The sequence below is a fragment of the Phoxinus phoxinus genome (genome assembly GCF_949152265.1).
Source record: "Phoxinus phoxinus genome assembly, chromosome: 24".
Taxonomy (NCBI): domain Eukaryota; kingdom Metazoa; phylum Chordata; class Actinopteri; order Cypriniformes; family Leuciscidae; genus Phoxinus; species Phoxinus phoxinus.
Window position 1 is genome coordinate 18,695,657 of NC_136899.1, and position 23,727 is coordinate 18,719,383.

The 23,727-nt window shown below is 37.5% G+C and overlaps 2 protein-coding genes across 2 annotated transcripts in view; one reads left to right on the plus strand and one right to left on the minus strand.

The window, feature by feature from the left end:
• Positions 1 to 4,315: 4,315 nt before the first annotated feature.
• Positions 4,316 to 22,123, plus strand: txndc5 (thioredoxin domain containing 5). The gene is made up of 10 exons (XM_079600941.1): positions 4,316 to 4,681; positions 5,795 to 5,947; positions 6,546 to 6,651; positions 7,687 to 7,783; positions 11,040 to 11,155; positions 11,245 to 11,331; positions 12,994 to 13,143; positions 13,861 to 13,943; positions 15,820 to 15,949; positions 20,592 to 22,123. The coding sequence occupies exons 1-10, from the start codon at positions 4,509 to 4,511 to the stop codon at positions 20,712 to 20,714; spliced, it is 1,218 nt and encodes a 405-aa protein (XP_079457067.1). The 5' UTR covers positions 4,316 to 4,508; the 3' UTR covers positions 20,715 to 22,123.
• Positions 22,124 to 22,267: 144 nt separating this feature from the next.
• Positions 22,268 to 23,727, minus strand: part of bmp6 (bone morphogenetic protein 6) — a 48,018-nt gene continuing 46,558 nt past the window's right edge. Inside the window, exon 7 of the mRNA XM_079600940.1 lies at positions 22,268 to 23,649. Within this exon, the coding sequence (XP_079457066.1) occupies positions 23,500 to 23,649 (150 nt within the window). The 3' untranslated portion in view covers positions 22,268 to 23,499. The remainder of the gene's footprint in view (positions 23,650 to 23,727) is intronic.

Here is a 23,727-nt window from a genome sequence, read left to right on the forward strand (position 1 = left end):
CTAACTACAGCGAGAAGGTGCTACGACTTCCTTTTTTCTACAAAAATATTTATGGCTTGCTTATTTATTGTATAAGTTTAGATATTGTTTTTCCATTGGGGAAACAATGATGAACTACCATTTTTTTTTCAGATGTTGATAAATGTTTTAAGGAAATCCTGTAGCACAGTCTAGCTAGATGATGATCCATGTGTAGGTCCACAAAAGCAGATTTTTATATACATAAAATACTATTTGGCTACTCTCAGATGAATGACCAGGAAATACTTATTACTGAATATTAAAAACATTAAAATAATGTGCTGTATCTATGGTTATGGTAACTGACTGCTTAAATTCTGCTGACATTTGTGGTATTATTTCATTCTTTTAGCATGACGGTATGCTGGTCTCATTGTGTGCGCTCTCACTCTCTCTCACTTACACATGTCATGACTAATATCTCCATCCATCATTGCAGTTCATTTTAGCTATTAAGTAAATAAACAGCTTGTCCTTCATTCTAATTAATGGTGTTTGGCAAGTACTACTACCGTTGCTGTGCTCTCACCAAAATGAATTAATCTTTACTTAATTAACTACAAGCTTGGATGTTGCATAAAAGGCTTTTGTGAAGTAAACATATTAAAGTTTTTTTCAACTGCTTACACACATTTTCAAAACTTTACACACAAATCCAAGAATTGCACACACAAAATGCAAAATGCCTCACATCTCTTGCTAAATGAAGCACTGCATTCAAAATATCACAAACACATCTCAAAAGCAAACATTTGTCTTACATTGCAAACACCTTTGCCATAATATTATATTTTGGATATATCATATACACACAGTTATTCAAAATCTAAACTCTTCTTTCGTAAGCTTCTATGTACATTTATGTACAGTACAAGATTGAAAGTAATTGGCAGAGAGATGTTGAAAAATTCACGGTAAACACGAAAGCAAGATTGAAACCAAACTATTTCTTTTTTTACAGTAAGCGTTTGTGGTTGTGAACAGTGTTACACAGTCCGAAAAAACTATAACTTGACCTTTGGCCTATTTATACCTTTGGCCTATTCTAAAGCCATGATTGGTTGGTGTTAAGTAAAGCAATGAGTGTTTGCACATGTGGGGAGTGTGTGATGAATTAGTGTGGCACTTTGATAGGTTGTGTTTGAAAAAGTAAATCAGGATACTTCCTGTTAGATTTGTGTGTGTTACATAGATAATTGTGTATTGTGGTTTGCAAAAAGTGTTTTATGAAATTGAAAACTGAGTCGAACGCCAATAATTGGTTTATGGTTTTGCAGATTTGGTGTGTTGTGGTGTTTAAATGTGTTAGGTTTCAGAAATTGTGTGACAAGTAAGGATTGGAAAAAACTGTATTAGGGCATTAGGCCTCCCATTGGAAGATAATAGTGTATAACAAAAGCCATTACTAAAACTTCAGCCTATATGTACACTTTGACAATATATGGAGAACAATCTGAGCACTGTGTGTGATGTTACTGAGATCTCTTCTGAAACTTTGGAGACAAATGTGAGAAATCCAGAGGCTCTAGCTGAGGAGAAAAGTCTGAGCACAGTGTGTGATTTTATTGAGATCTCTTCTAAAACTTTAGAGAAGACAAGTGTGAGACCATTGGAGTCTTAAGTTTAGGAGAAAAGTCTGAGCACAGTGTGTGATGTTATTGAGATCTCTTATAAACGTTAGAGGAGACAAAAGTGAGACCATTGGAGTCTTTAGTTTAAGAGAAACGTCTGAGCACAGTGTGTGATGTTACTGAGATCTCTTCTGAAACTTTAGAGGAGACAAGTATGAGACCATTGGAGTCTTTAGTTTAGGAGAAAAGAACAACAGTGATTGCCTACATAAATCGGCAGGGAGAAGTGCGTTCTCACAAGCTTCACATGCTAGCGAAATAACTGATTATGTGGAGCAGCAGGACCCTCCTGTCATTACGGGCGACCCATGTTCCAGGAATAATGAACAGGGGAGCAGATCTACTGTCCAGAGGAAATCCTCTGTATGGGGAGTGGAGACTCCAGCTCCAAGTGATCCTCATGGTGCCAATTCAGACATGTAATGATTCTGATCGCGCCATACTGGCCGGGGAGACTGTGGGTGGCAGAGATTGCGCAACTGCTTTACGACCAGTCGTGGCCATTACCAGTGCGCAGGGACCTCCTTTCACAAGCACGGGGGAAATCTTCCACCCCTCCCCTCAGGAGATAGCTCTCTGGGCCTCGCCGTGAGGCTGAATCTAAATGCAGTCGGGTTGCCTCCGAAAGTGATTGAGGCAATTCAGAACGCGAGGGCTCCTTCAACACATTCTTTATATAATTTCAAATGGAGGGTGTGCAGAAAGGAGGATCGTTCCTTTCTTGTGTTCAATTTTGGACGTGCTGTGCTTCCTACAGGACCTTCTAGATAAGGGCAGAGCCTTTTCTGCGGTTAAGGTTTACCTGTCCGCTATCTCGGCATGTCATATTGGTCTTGACTCGGGTACTATTGGCCAACACCCTCTCGTCTGTAGATTTATAAGAGGAGCACGTAGGCTACACCCAGTGTTGAAGCCGCTGGTCACGCCCTGGGACTTGTCCGTGGTTCTGAACGTGCTTTCTAAAGCTCCTTTCGAGCCCATTAATAACATTGCCTTGAAGCTGCTTGCTTTAAAGGTTGTATCAGCGATTTCAGGCCCAAAGAAAAATGATCACATTCATCTAATCTTTCCTAACGATCCGCTAGCTGCCCGCCAAATAAGCAGGTCGTCAAAAAAACACGTCTCTGTAGGCAGCCTAGGCTCTGAGATCTGCACACAAAAACAATTGGTTTCACCAACCACTCAAAACCAAAATAAATAGTGTTCAACCAATCACCGACAGGGGCTGCGTGTTGTGAGGTTTTGCGCTCGTGCACGGCTGTACGCGAAGTCGGAGCTGAAGAAGAAGCCAGTGTCTATCAATGAACAAGAGAAACTGAACATGGTTGAGTCAATCCCCAAGAGGAGGAGGAGGATTAGGGCAAGGGGAATACCATCGTGTTTATTTCAAGACACGGCTTCTTCAAGACACGCCACTGCCGAAGCAGCACTGAAGTCAGCGCGTTTGGGCCAAACAAAGTTGACCCAGGCACGGAACACAGACCTGCTTTTTGGGAAAATGTGGACTCTGTGACTGGTTTTAATGGTGTTTTTGCACCCAGCACAAACGCAGTAATTCACCATCGTGAAAATACGCCTGTGTATACTAACTACCTAACTTAAATAACTAACTAACTAAATAAATGTCCTAATCACTAATTCTCTCGCTCTATCACTCGTGTAATTATCAACACAACTCAGAGACCTGGGGAGACGTCTCCCTCTTATGACGTCAAGCGATTCATTTGGGGGGAGGAGCAGTTTTAAGTGAATACTGAAAATAACGAACTTTTTCATCTTATATTCTGCCTTTAGGTATCGAAAAACATACAAAACAATACATCAACTTGTCAAAGGAGTATTTCCCCTAACTATTTTTTGTTAAAGGAGAACTCCGGCGCAAAATGAACCTTTGGTCTAAGTACACATTGTTACCTAGTCAACCGTTATCTGAGATTTGTTTTCATGATTATCGAATGTAAATAGTTTTATCTCTAAAAACAGTTTAGCTTATAACGCTAGTATAACGCTAGTATATAGGGCATAGAGTAATGACAAATAAAAATCGCTTGTTAATACCACTAACAAGGCTCAAAATAGCCCCACACTAACACGGTAGCATAATGAGGGTCCCTACCTTCAAACCGAAGCATTGAGAACTTTGTCAGTGTCCAGACAGTTTAATAAGAAGATATTTTATACATACAGTCAACTTCGCGTATACAGGCAGAAGCCATCTTTGAAAAACAGTCTTTATCAGTCGATCTACGAACGCCGATCCAAGTGCGCTGAACTGTTCATTTTCTTATCGCAGCCGGGAAAAGCACAAACACGAACCATTTTCTTCTCTTCAATATGTACACGTAGCCTACTGTTCGCGCTCACCTTATCACAACTTATAGCTCGTTCACATCAGAGACTCATTTTACATCTTGTGAAAATGGCATTATACCACCCCTTAAGCAAGCCAGAGGCGACAGTGGCGGAACCCAAACTCCATCAGTTTACTGACAGAATGGAGAAATGCACATTTAATGCAGTTTAATTTTAATAAATATTATTCTAATAGAAACATAATAGTATAGACAAATGCATAAAAAAAAAAAACGTTTTCTTATGTCAAAAAAAAAAAAGTTTCTTGATCTCGAAATAAGCATGGCACTAATGAGCCTCCGTACACCGTTACCCCGGATGAGCAGCGTCGATGAGAGCGCCTGCGCAGTCCTCAAATCTACACATCATACGGCTCGTCAACACACAACTGCTGAGTTCTCTTAGGGTGTTATACAGATTAGCTCTGTCTGCTAGCGGTACACTCACTCACAGACACATTCATTTAAACTCCCAGCTCCGCTTCATTCACAGGCCTGCTCAGTTATGAACATGACGCCGTTTTTAACGAGTTTTATTTATTTGGCGTTGTTATGCAGTTGGATAAGCTGTGATAATGACACAGAAGAGGACGAGCACGCTAAACACACATACACGGTGGAGATGTTCAATGATGCCGTCTCTACTGCTCCACACTTCGTCATGTTCTACGCGCCCTGGTAAAACTGTACACCTTCATCAAACATTTTCATTATATTCAGATATAAGTTACATAAAGTGATACATATATTAATATAATTGCCGTTGTGTTAGTTATGGGTTGAATTGCTGCGATGTTTGAAGTGGCTAAGTCCATTAGCTACTTTAATCTGGTCTCCTTTAAAAAAAATGGAATGAAGTGGATGTAAAGTTTCTAATGCACGTTCTTATAAATACTCAAAGCACAGCTTTTTTATGTTAGAGTGATGTTGATGATAATAGACTTTGGTGAAAAGTTTAAATTCCTGCAGTCATAAAGTTTTAGTGTACGTGGCAGAGCAAGAACAGCCGTGACATTAGACATCACTTCCTCCCCATCCTCTTACAAAAAAAGAAAAGATAAAGAAAAGGTACCATGGTGTTTTAAAAATGTGCACTGGTAATACTAGTGTTAAATTTTGGATGGTACTTTGATGATATCATGTTGTTTTTTTTCAGTTATTATTTGCACTTTACAATGATTTAAATTTCACTAACAAAAACGCCAAACATTTAAATTGCGTTTTTGTTGTTGTTGTTGTTGTCAATCTTATTTTGCATGTGTTTTGATACCATTGTGAATGTATAGTACCATCGTTTTACCATGTTATACACTCACTTTACCATGGTACCACAGCATTAATCATGTTAATACCATACTGTAATGCTTACAACATTAATTCATGTTTACTTCTTACCCACAAGCTTGGATGTTGCATAACTTTCAAATGCTTTCATTAACTAGGCTAAATGTATTATTAGGGCACCAATTGGAAGGTTGGCCTACTACTACTAAACAATATTCCTTGATTTTATTAACATTCTTTTCTCTTGGTGTTCTGTATATGTTCTGTACTTCGTGTCATTTTAAATTATAAATATAGCCTATTTGTTTTTTAACTTGAATGATTCACACGCAAGGCATTTTCCTTTTACTTGACCAGTGAACCTAATTCTAGCTACGGTAATTTAAAAAGTTACTTTAGTTAGTTATTATGGCCCATTGCTCTCTTATGCAGTGAAACTTTTGTAATATGTGATGGAATATGTAATGTAGTATGCTATAAAAGTTTAAATATGTTTGTGGTGTGCAGGTGTGGTCACTGTCAGAGGCTGCAGGGAACGTGGAATGAGTTGGCAGAGAAGTATAACAGTATGGAGGATCCTCCAGTGTATGTTGTGAAAGTCGACTGCACAAAAGACACTAAGTTTTGCTCCAGTGACCATGGGATCCGTGGATACCCAACGTAAGCATTCCTTATAGTACTGTATGTTATTACACATTATGGTCCTCAAACAAAAAAAGACACACTTTGAGATGTTACATCATGCACAGAATGAGAGTAAAAATTATTCAGATGTTGTGTAGTGTACTTTGAACTTTACACTGAACAGCCAAATTAGGACACTATTGAGTTTTTTTAGAGCTGCTTTACAGCAGAATTTAACTTTTATTCACATATAAACATTCATCCACTCACACATCGGTTATGGTAAACGGAAGCTCAAGCATGTTCGCTTGACATGCGAGAACCAATGAGGTTCATGTGTGTTACACATCACATTTGAGCTTCCTCAAGATCCAATGACGTTTGTTCTCACGTGTCAAGCAAGTACGATTGAGCTTCTGTTCATGTTCACTGATCAATGTTTGTCATTTATAGCTTAAAAAACGATCTGCATTAAATAAGGCGCTATATAAATAAAGGTGACACGACTTGACTAGTGTGTGTAAGAAGTTTATATGCAGGATTTAAAATCACCTGACTTGATTGTCATGTGCTTTGGGTAAAAGTTAAATATGGTTTGATTAATCATTGACTGACTAACTTTGTTGTGTTACAGCCTGAAGTTGTTTAAACCTGAGCAGGAGTCTGTGAAGTATCAGGGTCCAAGAGACCTGCAGGCCCTGGAGAGCTGGATGCTGAAAACCCTGCAGGAGGAGCCTGAAGTAAGATTACAAAACTGATTCAATTTGTGACAGATTTTGCTTTTGCTTTTTAAAGTCACCTGACACGAGTACTGGACAATAACCTCTCCCCTCCAGCAACCTGTCACTCACAAGATCGCTGCAATGGCAAATTATGACGATCCAATTAATTCCCGATGGATGAAAACAAGTCCCGCCCTTCTTTTTTTTTTTTCTTTTTTTTTTTTTAAAGCCGTTTCACTTAGATATTCATCACAATAGGAAATAACTATTGCCACTTCAGTTTATTGCCGACTTTAAAAGCACTTTGTGTAGTTCTTGGTCAAGGTGAGAAGGCCTTTTCACACCAAGGACGATAACTATATAAAGATATAATTCTTTATTATTCTTTTTTTTATTACGGAGTGACTGTAGAATACAATACACAGGATATAAACAAACATATCTGTATACATATGACAGACACCTGAATACCTACACAAGACTGTCATGCATTATTTAGGATCTTAAGGGCTTAAATCTTTTGAAATATAAAAGAATAGCAGAGTCCACACCACAGCTATAATGATAATGGCACAGAGAAACAATATTTTTGGGATCCCTTTCAGAATATTTTTTTTTTTGCCAGCTGATGAACGATAAGAACATTGAAAGCCAATAAGAATCCTTCCTGCTTTAAGGAGCTTGAGCATTTAAAGCGGCAGATGACGGAACGAGGGTAACAGAGGCCAACTAGTAAGAGCTGTTCGAGTAAACCTCACTCCCCTGGCCTAAAGAGGCGCGCTAGAGGCTGTGGTATTTAGCATCCTTGTTAGCGTGTCCATTCCACATGCTGGAAACGCTGGTTTGAATCCCGCTCAGAGAGGTGCGAGTAGAACCAGAGGGGTTACACACGGTTCGAATAAACAACGATATCGTCTGCTGGTGTGGACGCTAATAGTTATTGTTGTAGTTATTTTTATAGTTATTGTTTTTGTTGTGATCAGGCCTTAATTCTAAAATGTCACAATATTACAACACTTGTTCTTATTTTGTCTTTCACCCATTTCACCCTAGGAGCCCCAGAGTGAACCCGAGCCACCCAAAGTCCCTGAACCCAAACAGGGCCTGTATGAACTCACAGCCAATAACTTCAAATCACACATCACTAAAGGTAGTAGCCCACTATCACTTTATATACACCCACACAAAATATTATACAGAATATCTTGAAAAAGTTTTTCAGTAAGTCAACTTACATGGGTGCAAACAGCGCGCTTTTCGGCGCCTCCCGCTTTTTTCACGTCAGTTTGGGTGACTTGTGTGAATCGTGCAGATCCGAAGAGTTTTTTTTAAGGAGGGGGGGGGGGGGGGAAGGAGGGGGTGAGAGGGTCTGATTATAATTTAACCGACAGTAATTCTGGATTGCGTCCACCAACAAGTAAATAGGAAATAAGCGAATCAGAACACTGCGCGCCAAACCAGCAGTATGTGCGCAAGCGTGAACCACTAGTGTTTCTGTCTCACTCTGGATCTGCCACTGACTGCATCACATTTCTCTCTGCGTGGCGTGGAGTGTCCGTTTTTATGTCGGCTCTCATGTTAACTGGTTAGAGCACAATGCCTGCTACGCTGCGTGACACACACACTTCTCGAGCCGCGCCGAAACCGCGTGCTAGAAATAGAACCGCAACCGATGCCTATTTTTCACGCGACAGCGACACGCAAGAGTGTTGGAAGTTTTCAGACAAAATAGAAGGAGCAAATACATATTAATAAATTACATTTTGATGCTTGAATGTCTCTCGGTTTTGACAAATGCATATATAATTGTAGGCTAATTAAAAAATAGGCCTAATTATCGATTTTCAAATATTGCCCGTCAGGCATACAGAACGAAATATTCTGTAGCCTATTTTGCCGTCAATACTGCCGACGTTGTCTTTGCTGTATCAGGCTATATATAGGCTATTATGTTTCACATCCAAATGTAGATGGTCTGTCGGCGCACAGAGCCACGCAGTCGCAGACAGCACGTGAAGTTCGTGAACACCGAATTCCCTTTTCTATCTTATCTATTTGTGTTTGAACAGACATGTACACGAAAAAATAAGCCAGTGTCCGTCTCAACGAGTTTCCCCGTAAACGCAGTCAAAACGGATGCATGTCATTACCAGTATACGTGCATTCGAATTAAAGGGACAGCACCCAATATACCTGCAGCTGTTTGTGTCACCAAAGTTAATCAAACAACAAAAGAGAAAGAGAAAAATCACGTTTTGTCAAAAGATAAACTGTATTAATACTTAATACAGTTAATTTACCTGAAAAACATAAAACACTGCTTTATTTCTCGTGTATTTGTGTTTTATTGTATTCATATTTGTATTTTGTTTATTAGTTTCTATGCAGATGCACTAGTCCTACCCTACACAATTAATCACCCTAGAATTATTAATTCTTTACAAAAAGAGCTATTCAAATCATCAGGTGAAATTGTTTTCATGAAATAGCAGTAATATATACCGGATATTTGCCGCGGGACGAGGGCTTCGATTACCTCTCTCTTTTTTGACCATACATGTGTTTGCACCCCTGAACTTAAAAGGTGAAACTAATATATTATATAGACTTTTTTGATGATTATGGCTTACAGCTTATGAAAACCCCAAATTCAAAATTATAATATTGTGAAAAGGTTTTCATAGCTGTAAGCCATAATCATCAAAATTATAACAAATAAAGGCTTGAAATATCTCCCTTTGTGTAATGAGTCTATATAATATATTAGTTTCACCTTTTAAGTTGAATTACTGAAATAAATTATCTTTTGCACTGTATTCTAATTTTTCGAGTTTCACATGTATATTAGGAATATATCCTTGCAGTTGAAGGATTTTCTAATCATTATAACCTAAGAATAATTTGTGGAAACAAATAAAAACAGAAGTACAAACGAAAAAAAACAACACACAATACAAAAACACATGTGGAACGTAACAAGACGCATGCATGTTTGAGCTTTCTTTGGCCATATTTGATGTGGCTATGTGTGTAATTTGATTAATGTGTATATGTGAATTTAAGTTAACGGTAAATTTAAATCCGTTAGAAAGCAATTTGTATCTCTTCACAAGACTAGGAATAAACTGCTCGATTAATATGTATTCGGTTTTCGCTTTTATTACCTTTTTGAATATTTAAAGTTTTGGTAGCCTGGACTTTCCACTGAGGGGCACAAACCTCTTAGGTTACATTAAATATCATCTTAATTTGTGTTTCAAAGATTAACTAAAATTAAGTTTTATGGGTTTGGAATGACATGAGGGTGAGGAAATTATTATATAATTTTCATTTTTAGTTGAAGTGTCATGATACCACTAAGTTGTATACATTTTTACAAAAGATAAATAATGGGTGTATTAAATTATGTAGAAGGGATTTTTTGCATTTCGTCTCTACTTCCCTGTCAATATTGTCTCTAGACAACCAACACACATGGAATGTTACATTTTCAAGCCTGAAAACATAATGACTATATATGTGTCTATGTATGTATATACCGGTACAGTAGTCATCATTTGCAGTAGATCTCATCCTTTCATCAAGTTATACAGGAATTTTGAACTATAATCAAATTATATTTTTTATCATTTAAAATATAGCCTATGTTTTGATGAGGCAAGTTAGATAAAATTATCAGTATTTCGTATACAATTTTAACTAATTAACTTAATATATTTTTCAAACATTATGCATGGGTTTAGCAGGAAATAGCACATGGTTTTCTGTAGTTTATTTGAAAAAATCATCAGGATTTCAATAGCCCTTCTGTTGTTACCATAATTTGCTCTTTATGACAATTACTTTGGCAGTAAAGGTTAAATGTGTTCTTGGCTTTGGTACAGTTTCAGCCCTTTTCTCACCCCTTTTATGCTACATGTTCCGTCCGTTAGCCAAATAACCGATTCCTGTTTTGAGGAGAGGCAGGAAATGATGCTGTAGCTTTGACAGAGCTGTTTATGTTTCCCACTTTCAGATGTTGGAAGCACATGTAAAAGATGTTGCATAAACCTAATGTGGTGCTCACCAAGTTTTTCCTTTACATCTTTATTTATTGTGCAGTCATTTGTGTAATGCTTAAATCAATATACTTCCACATTCAGAAATGTACTGTGTATACGTTATGCATTTTAGTTGAAAAATAGCTTTAACATCATATGGTGCTGGCAATGACTGTTGAGTAGATCATTGGAATTTTATTGATTCTGATTCTGCTTATCGAGCCCAGTTTCGAATCCAATTAGGTAAAAAAAAAAAAGTTAAACATACCGGTATGTGTTCTGACTTTTTTTACAAAACATTTAGTTGCTATCCTACTTGAGACATGGATCATTTTGAGTTTGTAACCCTGCCGTTGTCCTCTGCAGGTTCTCATTTTGTGAAGTTTTATGCACCATGGTGTGGGCACTGCAAAGCCATGGCTCCAACATGGGAACAGCTCGCCACCAGCTTTGAGCATTCAGACAGCGTCAAGATCGGCAAGGTGAGAGGCCATCATGGTTTCTCTCTTAATTTTCTACATTGTAAATGTTCTGATTATTTATTGAACTTTATTTTTTTCGCTTGCTAAAGGTGGATTGCACACAGCATTATGAAGTGTGTTCAGAAAATCAGGTTCGTGGTTATCCCACGCTGCTCTTCTTCAGTGATGGAGAGAAGGTAAGGACCTCTAGCGTAGCTTAATTTTTTTTAAAGATGGATATTAATGTTTATGAATTTTATTGGGGTTGATGCATTTTTTTTTTAATGTTTTTTAAATAATTCTATCATGCTTACCAAGGCTGGATTTATTTGTTCAAGAATACATGAAAACTGTAAAATGGTGAAATGATTTCAACTTAAAACAATTAAAATATTTAATTTATTTAGTAATTTATTTCTGTGATGGCAAAGCTCAGTTTTCAACTGCCATTACTCCAGTCTTCTGCCACATTATCCTTTAGTAATCATTCCAATATGCTGATTTGATGCTCAAAAACATTTCTTATTCTTAATGTTGAAAACAGTGGTGCTGCCTAAAAATATTTTTTTGAAAACTGATTTTTTTTCTCCTGTATTCTTTGTATAGAAAGTATAGGCTACTTTCAATAAAAGGACCAACATATTAGGAGTACTTTTAGCTGTTTTGCCATCTGTCACGAGTAAGGAATTGAGCAGGCTAACACTGTCTTGAGAGACCACGAGCGTATGTTATGTGCTGGACACATTTTTTAAAATAGTTTTACCAATGGTTTGAGGCGGTCTACACTGGACACATCACAGTAGCATTAATAGGTAATTTTTTCTTTCTGAACTGGTGCATGATGATGTTGTATTGAAGCGTCCATCGTAGCATGTAGTGTCGCAAAGCCCCGTTCACCTTGATCTATTCATGACCTGTTTAATCTTTGAAGGAACTTGGCTTGCTCTCCTGTACCCGAAGCTGAATATCTCCCCAGGTAATACGTTAGTCATGGTACCACAGCGGCTAAACATCCTGTGGCTCTGCTTGCTACTGTAGCCATGCCCCAAACTCACTCTATAAGCCTAATGGTTAGAGAGTCAGACTGGTAACCCGAAGGTTGCGGGTTCGATTATAAAAACCTGCAGGAAATGACTGGGGTGCCCTTGAGCAAGGCACCTGATCCCCAAACACTCCCCGGCAGCCACAGCAAAATGGCTGCCCACTGCTCCGGTGTGTTTGTCCACGGCTTGCAGGATGTGTGTGTGTTCACTACTCACTACTCCTAATGTGTGTGCACTAACTTAGATGGATTAAATGCAGAGGACAAATTCTGAGTATGGGTGACCATACTTGCCCTTCATATGTCACTTTCACTTTTTCACTTTCACTTATAGGTTGAATTGTAAAGAGATTGACAGATCTATGCAGACCGCGCTCAATGTTTTGATTGTTTACACTTTGGGGGAGATAAACCTATAAATGGCATTCTAATAATGAACAACAAAATGGGTTAAGGGAATGTATTTTAACAAAAATCTTACATCACTTTTAAAGTTTTTTTTTTTTTTTTTTTTTTACAAAACTGTCCCTTTTGATCAATTTAATGCATCTAAAAAAGCATAATAAAAATCTTACTGATCTCAAACGTGTTTTTGTTTTTCAAATATTAATTTATCATTCTACGATTTCTATGATTTTCACCTGGTGACAAACAATTATTTCAAAAAAATCCCATGGGCTTGTGTTGGGATCACCCAATCCATATTTAGAGACCAGAATGTCACATATCACTTAGCAATGCCCGCAAAACCATGATAAAATATGCAATTACTGTTTACCCCAAACAATAATGGTAAGCTGTGCACGTATGTTTTCAGATCGATCAGTACAGAGGGAAGCGTGATCTGGACTCGTTTAAAGAGTTTGTGGATAATCAAGTGAAAGCTGCTGAATCTAAAGATGAACCTGTGATTGAGGAGGAGCAGGCTCAAGAAATCCCACCCAGCGCTGAACCTGAAGAACAAGAGGTGGGTGTCTCTTAGTTTTCACACAATACGGGTTTTGTTTGCAAATTTCCTGCTTGGCACCATAGAGATTTAATTCGTTTGTATGTGCGGGCAGATGTTTGAACAGCAAGCTGCAGACTTTGGCCTGTAGACACAAATCTGCATCTTGAAGCCGAGGTAGTAATTATGGGCAGAGCAGCTATTTCCTCTTGCTGATGCAAATGTGCATGTGTGCGTGCGCTTGGGTTGGTGGGCTGGACTGGAAGAGGTGGGCGGGGAACTTAAAGAGCTGTTATTTTGTTTTGTTAATTGGCTTTCCTGTCTAAGCTTGTCTTTTATAAAGGGATTCTGGCTGGCTGGAATTGTTGGATGGCTAAAGAACGTCCCTCAAGAGCTGTATCATAGGATTTTTTTCAGATTGAGGATATTTTTGAAAAATTGTTGAACAATGTAAGACTTGCTGATGCCTTCGAGATGAGACCATGCTCTTAAACAGTGTTCAGAACTGGTGTTGTAATTAAGGAAACTAGCCAGTTTCCCAGAGAGGTATTTAAACTTCAGCAGGATATGATAACCTGTGGAGATTCTCTAGGGTTTTTGCTATGAGCTGTTCTGCCCCGTGACACACATTTTGTGCTATTATGTAATCAACACATTAGTTAACAAGGAATACAATATTAGTGTTAAATGCGTACAAAATATGCTGCCACTAAAACATTTTCATTTTGTTTCTCTCAGTCTAATGTTCTGGTCTTGACTGAGAGCAACTTTGATGAGACGGTTGCCAAAGGACTCTCCTTTATCAAGTTCTATGCCCCATGGTAAGTGTTAGTAGGGTCTCATTCGACATTTCGACTGGTAATTTATCAGTGATCTGGTTTAGTGGGGCTGGCTGATATGAAAAATACGTAATAATAGTTAATTCATACTGTTGTTTGTAATATAAAACCTATAAGCAGCATAAGTTTTATGATTTTATGAAGTTTTATAATTAATATACTATTATAGTTTTTATTCAAATATAATATTTCAAAATCTTTCATAAATTATTACGTTTTTTTTAGTCAAGTCATCCCAATTTATATAGAGCTTTTAACAATGTAGATTATTCAAGAACCGCTATAAAGCCAAAACAATCTCTGTTACCTTAAATTATACATTTATCTCTGTAAAGCTGCTTTGAAAATGTTATTTTCCAGCTAAAGTTCGTTCACTTCGGGGTAGATACGCGAACCGAATTTTCCCACAACGTCTGTAGAGTGGTAAAGGGATCCTCCATAGGAGGATATAAACAATATTTAAAAAAAATTATATTATATATAAACAAACTCAAATAAAATAAGTTATAGCCTACCCAAATAGTAATTTCAAGGTGCTTAAGCTAAACATAAATTAGAAATGTTGCCTTGGCAACTAAGTAAAATATGTTTTTCATCTACTGGTAATACGTTTTTTAATTTGCAAAAAAGTTTTTATGCTCGCTTGAGATGGTATTTGACTTTGATTAAAAAGTTTTCATGCGAATAATTGGAGATGGGAATGACTAATCGGCTGTTTCCCCATATGGTGTTTTATTTACTGTTGGTTACATAAAGGCTTTTATGGAATGCCATTTGTCAAATTAGATTTGAGGACCAGAACTGTTCTATGTATGGATGAATGGGTACATTGTAAAAAATGGATTCTTAGTAAGTGTGTTTCTTAGTCAAAATATTTAAATAATATTTTGTGAATGCGAGTACTCTATTTGAAAAAAAATATTGATTGCATTTTACCCGTCGCAGTGGCGTATTCCACAGACGAGAATTCATGAACCGAATTATTAGACCGTTTCCCAAGGCTGCATGATATAATAAAATCATTTTAAAAACATACTATAGCATAGTGCTGTTGTGAATTCACAAAGACTATGATTCAATTAAATCAATGGATACCCTGCGGGTTTAATATTATGCACTTTAAATTATTTAATGCGTGTAGGTGACTGCTCCACATGAATTGTTATTATTTACATGCGTGAAGCATGTCTCAAACTCCACCTTTGCATATTCTGTGAATTTGGGTTGCTTATAACGTTTATCTGGAAACGCAATGTGCACCATTTCATCAGATTTGAAAGGTAAATCATTCATAAACCTATGCCAACACAGAAGAATACATCAATATCTTTCTAAATATGCAAACTGTTCATCAGTTTAAACCTTCGCTCTGAGTTTGCATGTGTTGATGTCCACATATGCTTGTTCAAGAAATTCCAGTGGCTGTAGCATTTCTATCAAGTTGTCAAATTTTAAAGTGAACATTTGAATTAAATGTTGTTTAACCCATTTTTAACTTATTTAAACAACCTATTTTATTTTACTTTTAATAACTTTTTTGTATTTTAGGTTTAAACATTTTATGTTTTAAAACGTAACAATTGATGTTTGTTTCAAATGGAGGTTCCTCTAATTTATTTTAAAAGTTCTAAAAAGTTTAAAAATCTTTTGAGATTATTTTAAAGCTCTTGCGCACTGACAGACACGTGTGTGTATATAGTTCGTCGCACGCTCATATGAACACAGTGTGCTTCCCTCCCCTATCTGTTCCTCTGATCATCTTGACACTTCCTTAGTAGCTGATCAAAAGATCCGCCTGTCCCTGATTGGCTCTTCCTCTGCCGTTCAGCGACTCACGCGATGTGTCCGTGTGTTTAAGGTGCGGTCACTGCAAGAACCTGGTCCCTACCTGGGAGGATCTGTCTAAAAAGGAGTTTCCTGGTCTGACTGATGTGAAGATTGCTAAAGTGGACTGCACAGTGGAGAGAACAATCTGCAACAGATTCTCTGTGAGTGCCGCTCAGATAGTCTGGATCACAAATTCTGGCCTGCCGGGGGAAGGGATTGTGGATGTTTGAGGGATGGGGTCGACATAACTTCATATTAGTGGCAGAAAGTCATTTTTTGAACGTGGACATTCTTCAGCCAGTTTAAAGCTAGTGTGTTGTCTACCAGGAATGGAGATTTTAACAAATGATACAGGTTTCGGTTCCATTCCATTTAGTTCATTTTGTCAGCCATTTTTTTATTTAGTCTTAGTCCTGTGTCAAATGTCCTTTTTAGTTTTATATTTATTTTTTGTTAGTTGACTAAAAGGCATGGAATTTAAGTCTAGTTTTAGTTAATGAAAAGTTTTATATTTTCAGCCACAGTGTGTAATGGTTAAAGGGGTCATGACATGGTTTTTTTTATTTTATTATTATGTTCCCTTAGGTGTAATTATAGTATTACTATAGTTTTTTTTACAAAAAACTTTTAAAATGTAGTGATTTATGACCTTTTCCCACCCTGTTTCTCATCCTCTGAGTCAAACAGTCTGTTTTGGGGGTGTTTCCCCTTTAAGAGTTCAGTGTTAACGCCCACTGTTATGATTGGCTAACGTCAGTGCCTATGCATCAATTATTAACGCCCCCAGCCAGAACCTGTGCGGATTCGGCGCAACTGTTTAGTAGCGGGTGATGCATGCGAAGCGATGGCTCTTGCAATGATAAAACCTTATTATGTTTGAGCCGGAATCAGAGGAAAATGAACGATCACCACAACAACGAAGACTGGATCAGCCCGTGTCCACATGGAAAGTGAAACTATTTTGAATTAATAAAAAAAAATTAACCCGAGACACTTGAAAACGGATTATTGTTACATAATTTTCCTATAGCTTAATTTGCTAACAGTTTAACATTATTTAACTAATTCCAATGAAATGATAGGGTGTACCACGGACAAAAATGCATGCACAGACAGGCCATCTTTGAAGATGCAGCATTGATAAAGGCAACATTTTTAATTTTCTATCACATGTAGGCCTACTAGAAAGGCGACATATTTTCAAGATTCTCTTATACAAATGTGTTTATATTAGCCATGGTAAAAAGTAAGTTTGCGTCGTCGTTGTTGAGCCCAGAATATTCGGCACGGACCATAGAGCAACAGTTTTCTGGCAAAGCCAAGCATCATATTGGGATTTTTTCCTCAAAACAGTCATCCTTCAAATGTACAGAACAAACGCTTAAACTAACACTGCCGTGACTGAGACGTCCGCAAAACATAAAGTGCATCCATTTTTCCCTGACGACTGGATCTTTCAGCGTATTTAAAACGTAGTTTAAAGTTTTAAATACATTACTTACAGTTTGCGTCGTCGATGTTGAGCCAAGAATAGTCGGCACGGACTTATCTTTGAGCAACAGTTTTCTGGCAAAGCTCAAAACATTCATCCTTCAAATGTACAGAACAAACGCTTAAACTAACACTGCCGTGACTGAGACGTCCGCAAAAAATAAAGTGCATCCATTTTTCCCTGACGACTGGATCTTTCGCAGCGTATTCAAAGATGTTGTTTGTCCACAGCCAGGAACAGCACATCTGCAGCATCGTCATTTCCCTGTACACAGACCCACTCGCTGTCCGTCGACTGAACACTTGTGAGGCGCGCGGCGCGCGGGCGCGACGATGATACGAAATGAGCGTAGTTGCCTTGCGCTTAAAGCGTAGTTGTCTTGCGCTGGAGGCGGTCTATATGCAAACGCTGGTACGTCACTTCGTACCATGGATCCAGAACGAGCTGTATTTAGAGCTTGATTAAATAAATGATTCGTTTATAATGGGGAGGACGTCTTAAGCTACGAAACTTGCAGGACGTTTTAATGGTACAAAGACCTCTTATATACCAAAAGATCAAGGCAAATTTGGTTTCTCATGTCATGACCCCTTTAATCTGATTATCACAAAATGTATTTCTTCATTTCATTAGAATTATTGCACTTTCACCTATAATTTAGAAGAATTTCACCTTGTTTGCAACTTGTTGGCATTGTCTGCCATGGTTTATTTTACTCATCTAGTTTCCTAATTTATTATAATATCATATAAATGAACACACACTACATTATATAGAGAGTAACTCGGTCTTCTCTTAAAAGCTGCAACTGTAAAAGGTTTAGGTTTTTTTTAACTAGTAATTACAATAATTCAAAAATTTTAATCTATTTCTTCTAAAACAAAACAAGAAATGTTTTTATTTAGCTACCATAATCACAAACTATATGGTCGAGATCCATGTTTGGATTTATTACAGTTCATCACTGAGATAGTTTGCAGCATTTAGATGTAGTTGCAGAAAACATGAAGAAACACTCTATATGAGTTGTTCAGAATATCTCAGTGGAGATCACTAAAATCCAGTTTACATGTTTGTCTGCGTTTTCAGATAATCTGGGGCCGTATTCACAAAGAATTTTATCTTACCACTAGGAGTACTCCTAAATCGCACTAAAAGATTTTAGCTAGGAGTGTTCTCTTAAAAGTTATTCACAACGCCTTTCAGACCTACTCTTAGTAAGGAAAAATGACAACTCCTAAACTAAGAGTGAGTCTCCGTTGCTATGGATGACGTCAATTATCATGCACGAGCTTCCTCGCAATGATCACGGTGATTGGTTGTTAGATGACAGGGCCATCATGCGGAACATAACACAGACGCACCAAATCATGGAATTACGACATCTAAATATGTCTGTGTCCTACACAAAATAATAATAATAATGTCATCGAAATGCATATATAATGACAAAGTTGTGAATTCAATTAAATTAAATCAAGGTAGTCTATACCCTAATGAAAACCGCCACTTGCCTAATGATGAAAAACGACACTTGCATTAACACTTGCTTGGTTAATTGACATCCTATTAGCCTAAATAGACTACTTAAAGCAAGGAAATATTGCTCCTATTGAAGTAATGTAATAGTTGAATGACGGTGGATTATGAACTCGCCAAAACGGAAAAGAAAGCCCGACTGGACGCAGGATCAGTTACTGCTGCAGTTGCTAAAAAAAATAATAATAAAAAAAAATAATAATAATAATAATAAAAGGGAAATTCGGCAATGGGATACATACAACATCGAGAATTGTGAAGTTTGCACTTTGCATCGAATACAATCTGGGTATTGATGGAGTGGGTTTTCTTTCTATTCACAAACACATCCTCATCCTGACGTGGTGCAATTATTTTAATATGTGTCGATCCGTCTATAGCACCGACCACACCGGCAATATCCATAAAGCTGGCTTTGTTTCTTTGGAGTTGGCGAATATCCAAAGGAAAACTTATGAACTGTCGAATAATATGGGGTCTACAGTGCATTGATGGTTTGGTGGATATTTACCGATGGCTGGAGTGGGATATCGCTAGATCGTCGGCATTAATTGCATTTTCCCCGTTGCCAGGTAGCGAAGTGTTATCAAACATTTAAATTCTGTATTGATTGGGTTGTTGCGATTATTTGGCGCTGTTATTGCATTCCTCACAAGATCCACAACAATCAGTATTCCCTCACAGTTAAGGCGGTATCATTGTAATAACTCTGTGTCATTGACTGTCTCCAACACACTGCGTCGCGCGGCGATTTTAAGACCCGTTGTGAATAGGTCTTAGTGAGTTAGGAGTCCTCTCGACTTCTTTTAAGCTGTCCCAGACTTAGGTGCTACTTTTAGGGCTAAAATGCTTCGTGAATTACTCTTAGTGAAAAAAATTAGGAGTCCTAAAGTTAGGAGTGACACGCCCATTATTTTTAGGAGTTGCTCCTAAATTCGCCTGTTAGGAGCTACTTTTAGCCTTAAAATTCTTTGTGAATACGGCCCCTGAGCTTTTTCTGCAGTGTAGAGAGAGCGCTTTGTGCATGGTTGCCAGGTTGTGAAGATTCAGTAAATCCAGGGTTACATTTTCAAGGGCAGGGAATGTATCCATTTAAGAGAAAAGCTCTGATTGGTGGGTTTAAACTCTTGACATCTGGCAACCTCAAGCTTGAAGGCTTGGAACAATCTTGTTAAAAACAGTCTATAATATTTTGTTCCTCCTTTATGTTTGGTGTCTTAAACTTGCGTCCCAAAAAAATAATGGCAACACATTTTGATGGTCCACTTTAGACATTCTACTAACTATAAGTAACTACATCAACGTATTCTACTAACCCTAAAACCTAACCCTAACGTAAGTCTACTACAGTCTACTAATACTCTAATGTGAGTTTGTTGACAGTCTACTAATTTACTATAAGTAACTTTGAAACAGTCTAAAGTGGACCATCATTATAAAATGTAAATCCCAAATGAATTGTTAGGTACCATGTACTTGGTGTTCATTTTGTATCGCAAAACACATTTTGCTTCTGGGGCTCTATGCAATGTTGAATGCAGCTTAGAATTACAATAGATTTTTTTTTTTTTTTATGTTAACATGTTGCAGAGATAACCTTTCTAATTCGTTTGAACCATTTCTATCTATTTTTCTATACTGAATTACATTTGTGCCTACAAATGCTGTCTAGGTGGGCAGCTCACCACATTTTTGTAAAGAGCAGTTGTCTTTACTAAAAAAAATTTAATGGATATCCAAATGTATGTAAATTTGACCATTGTCCTCTGTAGGTGCGCGGATACCCAACACTCCTGATGTTCCGGGCCGGGGAACAGGGGGAGGAGCATAATGGAGGGCGGGACTTAGAGAGCTTGCACAGTTTTGTCATGAAGCAAGCAAGAGATGAGCTGTAACTCCTCCCTCATTTTCCATCTCCCACGCTTCCTCTACAAAACAACACTATCTTCATTTATTATACTGTCAGAAGGACTGGTTTTTCTTCATTTCTGTCCCACACCTGCTGAAGTGAGGACAATCTCTTCCACATGATAAAATGTGAATGTACATGACTTAATCTCGAGCAGTCAATGAGATTACTAGCAAATACAACCATACGCGTTCGATTTTGCCCTTCCTCCTTGAAAGAAACAGTTGTGGGTATGAAAAAGACACCTCTTCAGATTGTGTACGTCAATTATGAGGAACTTAATTCAGCTTAGTTCATTATGAATATCAACTGAGACTAAAAATGACCTCAGGGAAAACATCTAAAGATTGTCTTTTCCCCTTTTCTCAATTCAATGTAAAATACTATGATGCACACTTGCAAAACAGCACTTTCAGTTGGAATTTTAATTGCGTTTCTGTTGTGATATTAGGTTTTGAATTGGTTTTACTGTTCAGAGGTTAAAATAAAATAAAATAAACCAGACTAAGGTAGTTTGTTAGCCAGTTTGGGAGACCAGTTTAAATTGGCTAAGATCAAACTGGTTTGGATGGTTGTCCATAATCATCACACCTGGCCAGCAACCCACATTAGACTTGTTTAAGCAAAAGGTGGACATTTGCTTAACTACTTTGAATGGTAAGTTTTGTTTTCTAAAGCTTCTTAGTGCTATTAGAGGCATATGACTGGGGCAGACACATTTTTAGACATACTGCTGTTTACATTAAGCATTTTTGGTAAGTTTCTCAATGATCAGAAAATTGAAACCATGCAGAATAGTTAATTGTTGTATAGTGACAGTTTATGGAAAAACGGTTTATTTTGTATTGCAGTACAGGTTGTGAACGGTAAAAGCAAGTACGGTACAGTAATATAGATTTTTTTCTTAAAGTTTGTTCTGCAGATGTGACACTTTTGCTCATCATTTTTGATTAGATTTGTCTTTTAGACTTTAAGTCTTATTTTTGTCTCTGTAATGCATTCTTGATGGCTTTCACATGCAGTCAACCACTTCATTCAGACACTAGCATTGCCTGGTATCATTGCTTGAAGAATGCTGATAGTCATGTGTTCTCTGGTGCTCTCAAGTGGTTTCATTGATTTATACAAATGTAATTTACATTTTTCCTTTTAAATGTTCCCACACTGAGATGTTTATTTTTCTCTTTTACTGGATCTGAAAGAGAAGGAAGGGAAAAGCAATCAGAGAAACCACATATATTCAGTCTTTATGGGAGGCACATGGTCAAGGCCGGCCTCGGTGAAAAACGCAGTATTTTTGTCCTGTGTGAGAGAGGTACACACACTGCCTGGGGGTTTTTGTATAAAAAAAAGGCACATTGACAAATTTCATAATAAAATGTCTTTTTCCAAAAATAGCCGTTTTAATTTTTTTCTTTACTCTTGTTATATGATCTCTGTGGTGTATGATTCATAAAAGGAGCAATAAATAAACTGTAAAATGTACAAGTATTTACACACAAACATCCAAATATGGTTAAGACATGTAAACAGCAGTTTATGGGAGGTATGCGATATAATTAGGATCATAAAAATGACAATATTTGGAAAATTGATGTTGCTACAATGATGAAAATACACATGTAGCCTGTCCAGAAAGCTTTGTACCATTCAACGGCTCACAGTGAAAAAATATGGATAGCTGCATAGTAAAAATTTGACAATAAATATTGACGAGAATCTACAGCCCATATGAGGATGTTGGCATAGAATAGTGTTTTGTTGCTGAAAACCTTAAATTATCCGTAGGTCCTTGTGTCTTGTGGGAGGTTTTGGATGTAAGCCATCCGAGGTGCAGGTGTTGCAGAAAAATTATAGATCTGTGGTGTTTGACGGCATCAAAAAAAGAAAGAGTTCCATCCTTGGAACAGCAACATAATGGTTCCGTTCTTTGAGTTCTGTTGAAGTGTGTAACCACTCGCTCAGACTCACTGATGCAAACCACAGGTAGTGCAGAGCAAATATTGAGAAACTTAAAATAATTTGATTTTTTGGAGACCTAAAATAGAGTCCTGTGGGTTCAAGTGACTTCATCAAAAATAGACACAACAGTAGAAACTTTCCTGTTCTGATTTCTGTGCTTCGGGACCGGTTTAGATGTTAAAGGGGTCATATCATGAGGAACCAACGTTTCTTTTGAAATAAAAGAGCTACTGTAACTTAAATTATCTATTTATATTGGGGAGGAAGTTCCTGAAAGTTGCAAAAACAACTTGTTCTGGAACTATCAGACAGATAAAGACTGTAGAACAAGATGTCTAAAGGCATAGCAGCAGCAAAAAAAAAACATCCTGTGTAATTCCAGGGGTCAGAGAAAGGGTTTAAAATGGTATTAGAAAAACTATTTAGTCTCTTTTGGTGAAACCTTTGTAACATTATAAGTGGAACTCAGAAATTAAATTATGTATGACGTGACCCCTTTAAAGAGTTTAGTAAGTAAAACACAAATTTAAATACGAATTGCATTTTAGCTCATAATTGACATTTTCTTTGGGTTCATTTTCTTTTCTGTAGATTCAGATGTACATCCTCTTGGCAGTTTGTAGGATCTGAAATGTCACATGAGAAATGGTCCTGTGTGTGAAGATAAGGAGAAGCAGCAAACCTGGATCCACTGTCGAGACATTCTCTCACATTTGTTCATAACGCTTGTCATTTCGTTTTGTCAGTCCTTACACACATTTGTCAGTGTCTGCGATGCAGCGGTCGGGCAGGAGGGTACGTGTCCCGTGTCAGTGGCAGCCACATGAGCGCACCACCATGTTCTTGTATTTTTTCAGAATGACGTTGGAGTTGTCGTCGTAGTAGAGCACGGAGATCGCGTGCAGTTTGGTGGGAGCGCAACATGGCTTTGGGACGTTCTCTGGATTCATCAGATGGACCTGAAAAGTGGAGCAAGAGTTTTTTTGTTTGTTTTTTTACCTGTGAAATAAACTTTTAATAGACGTTTTCTGTTATGG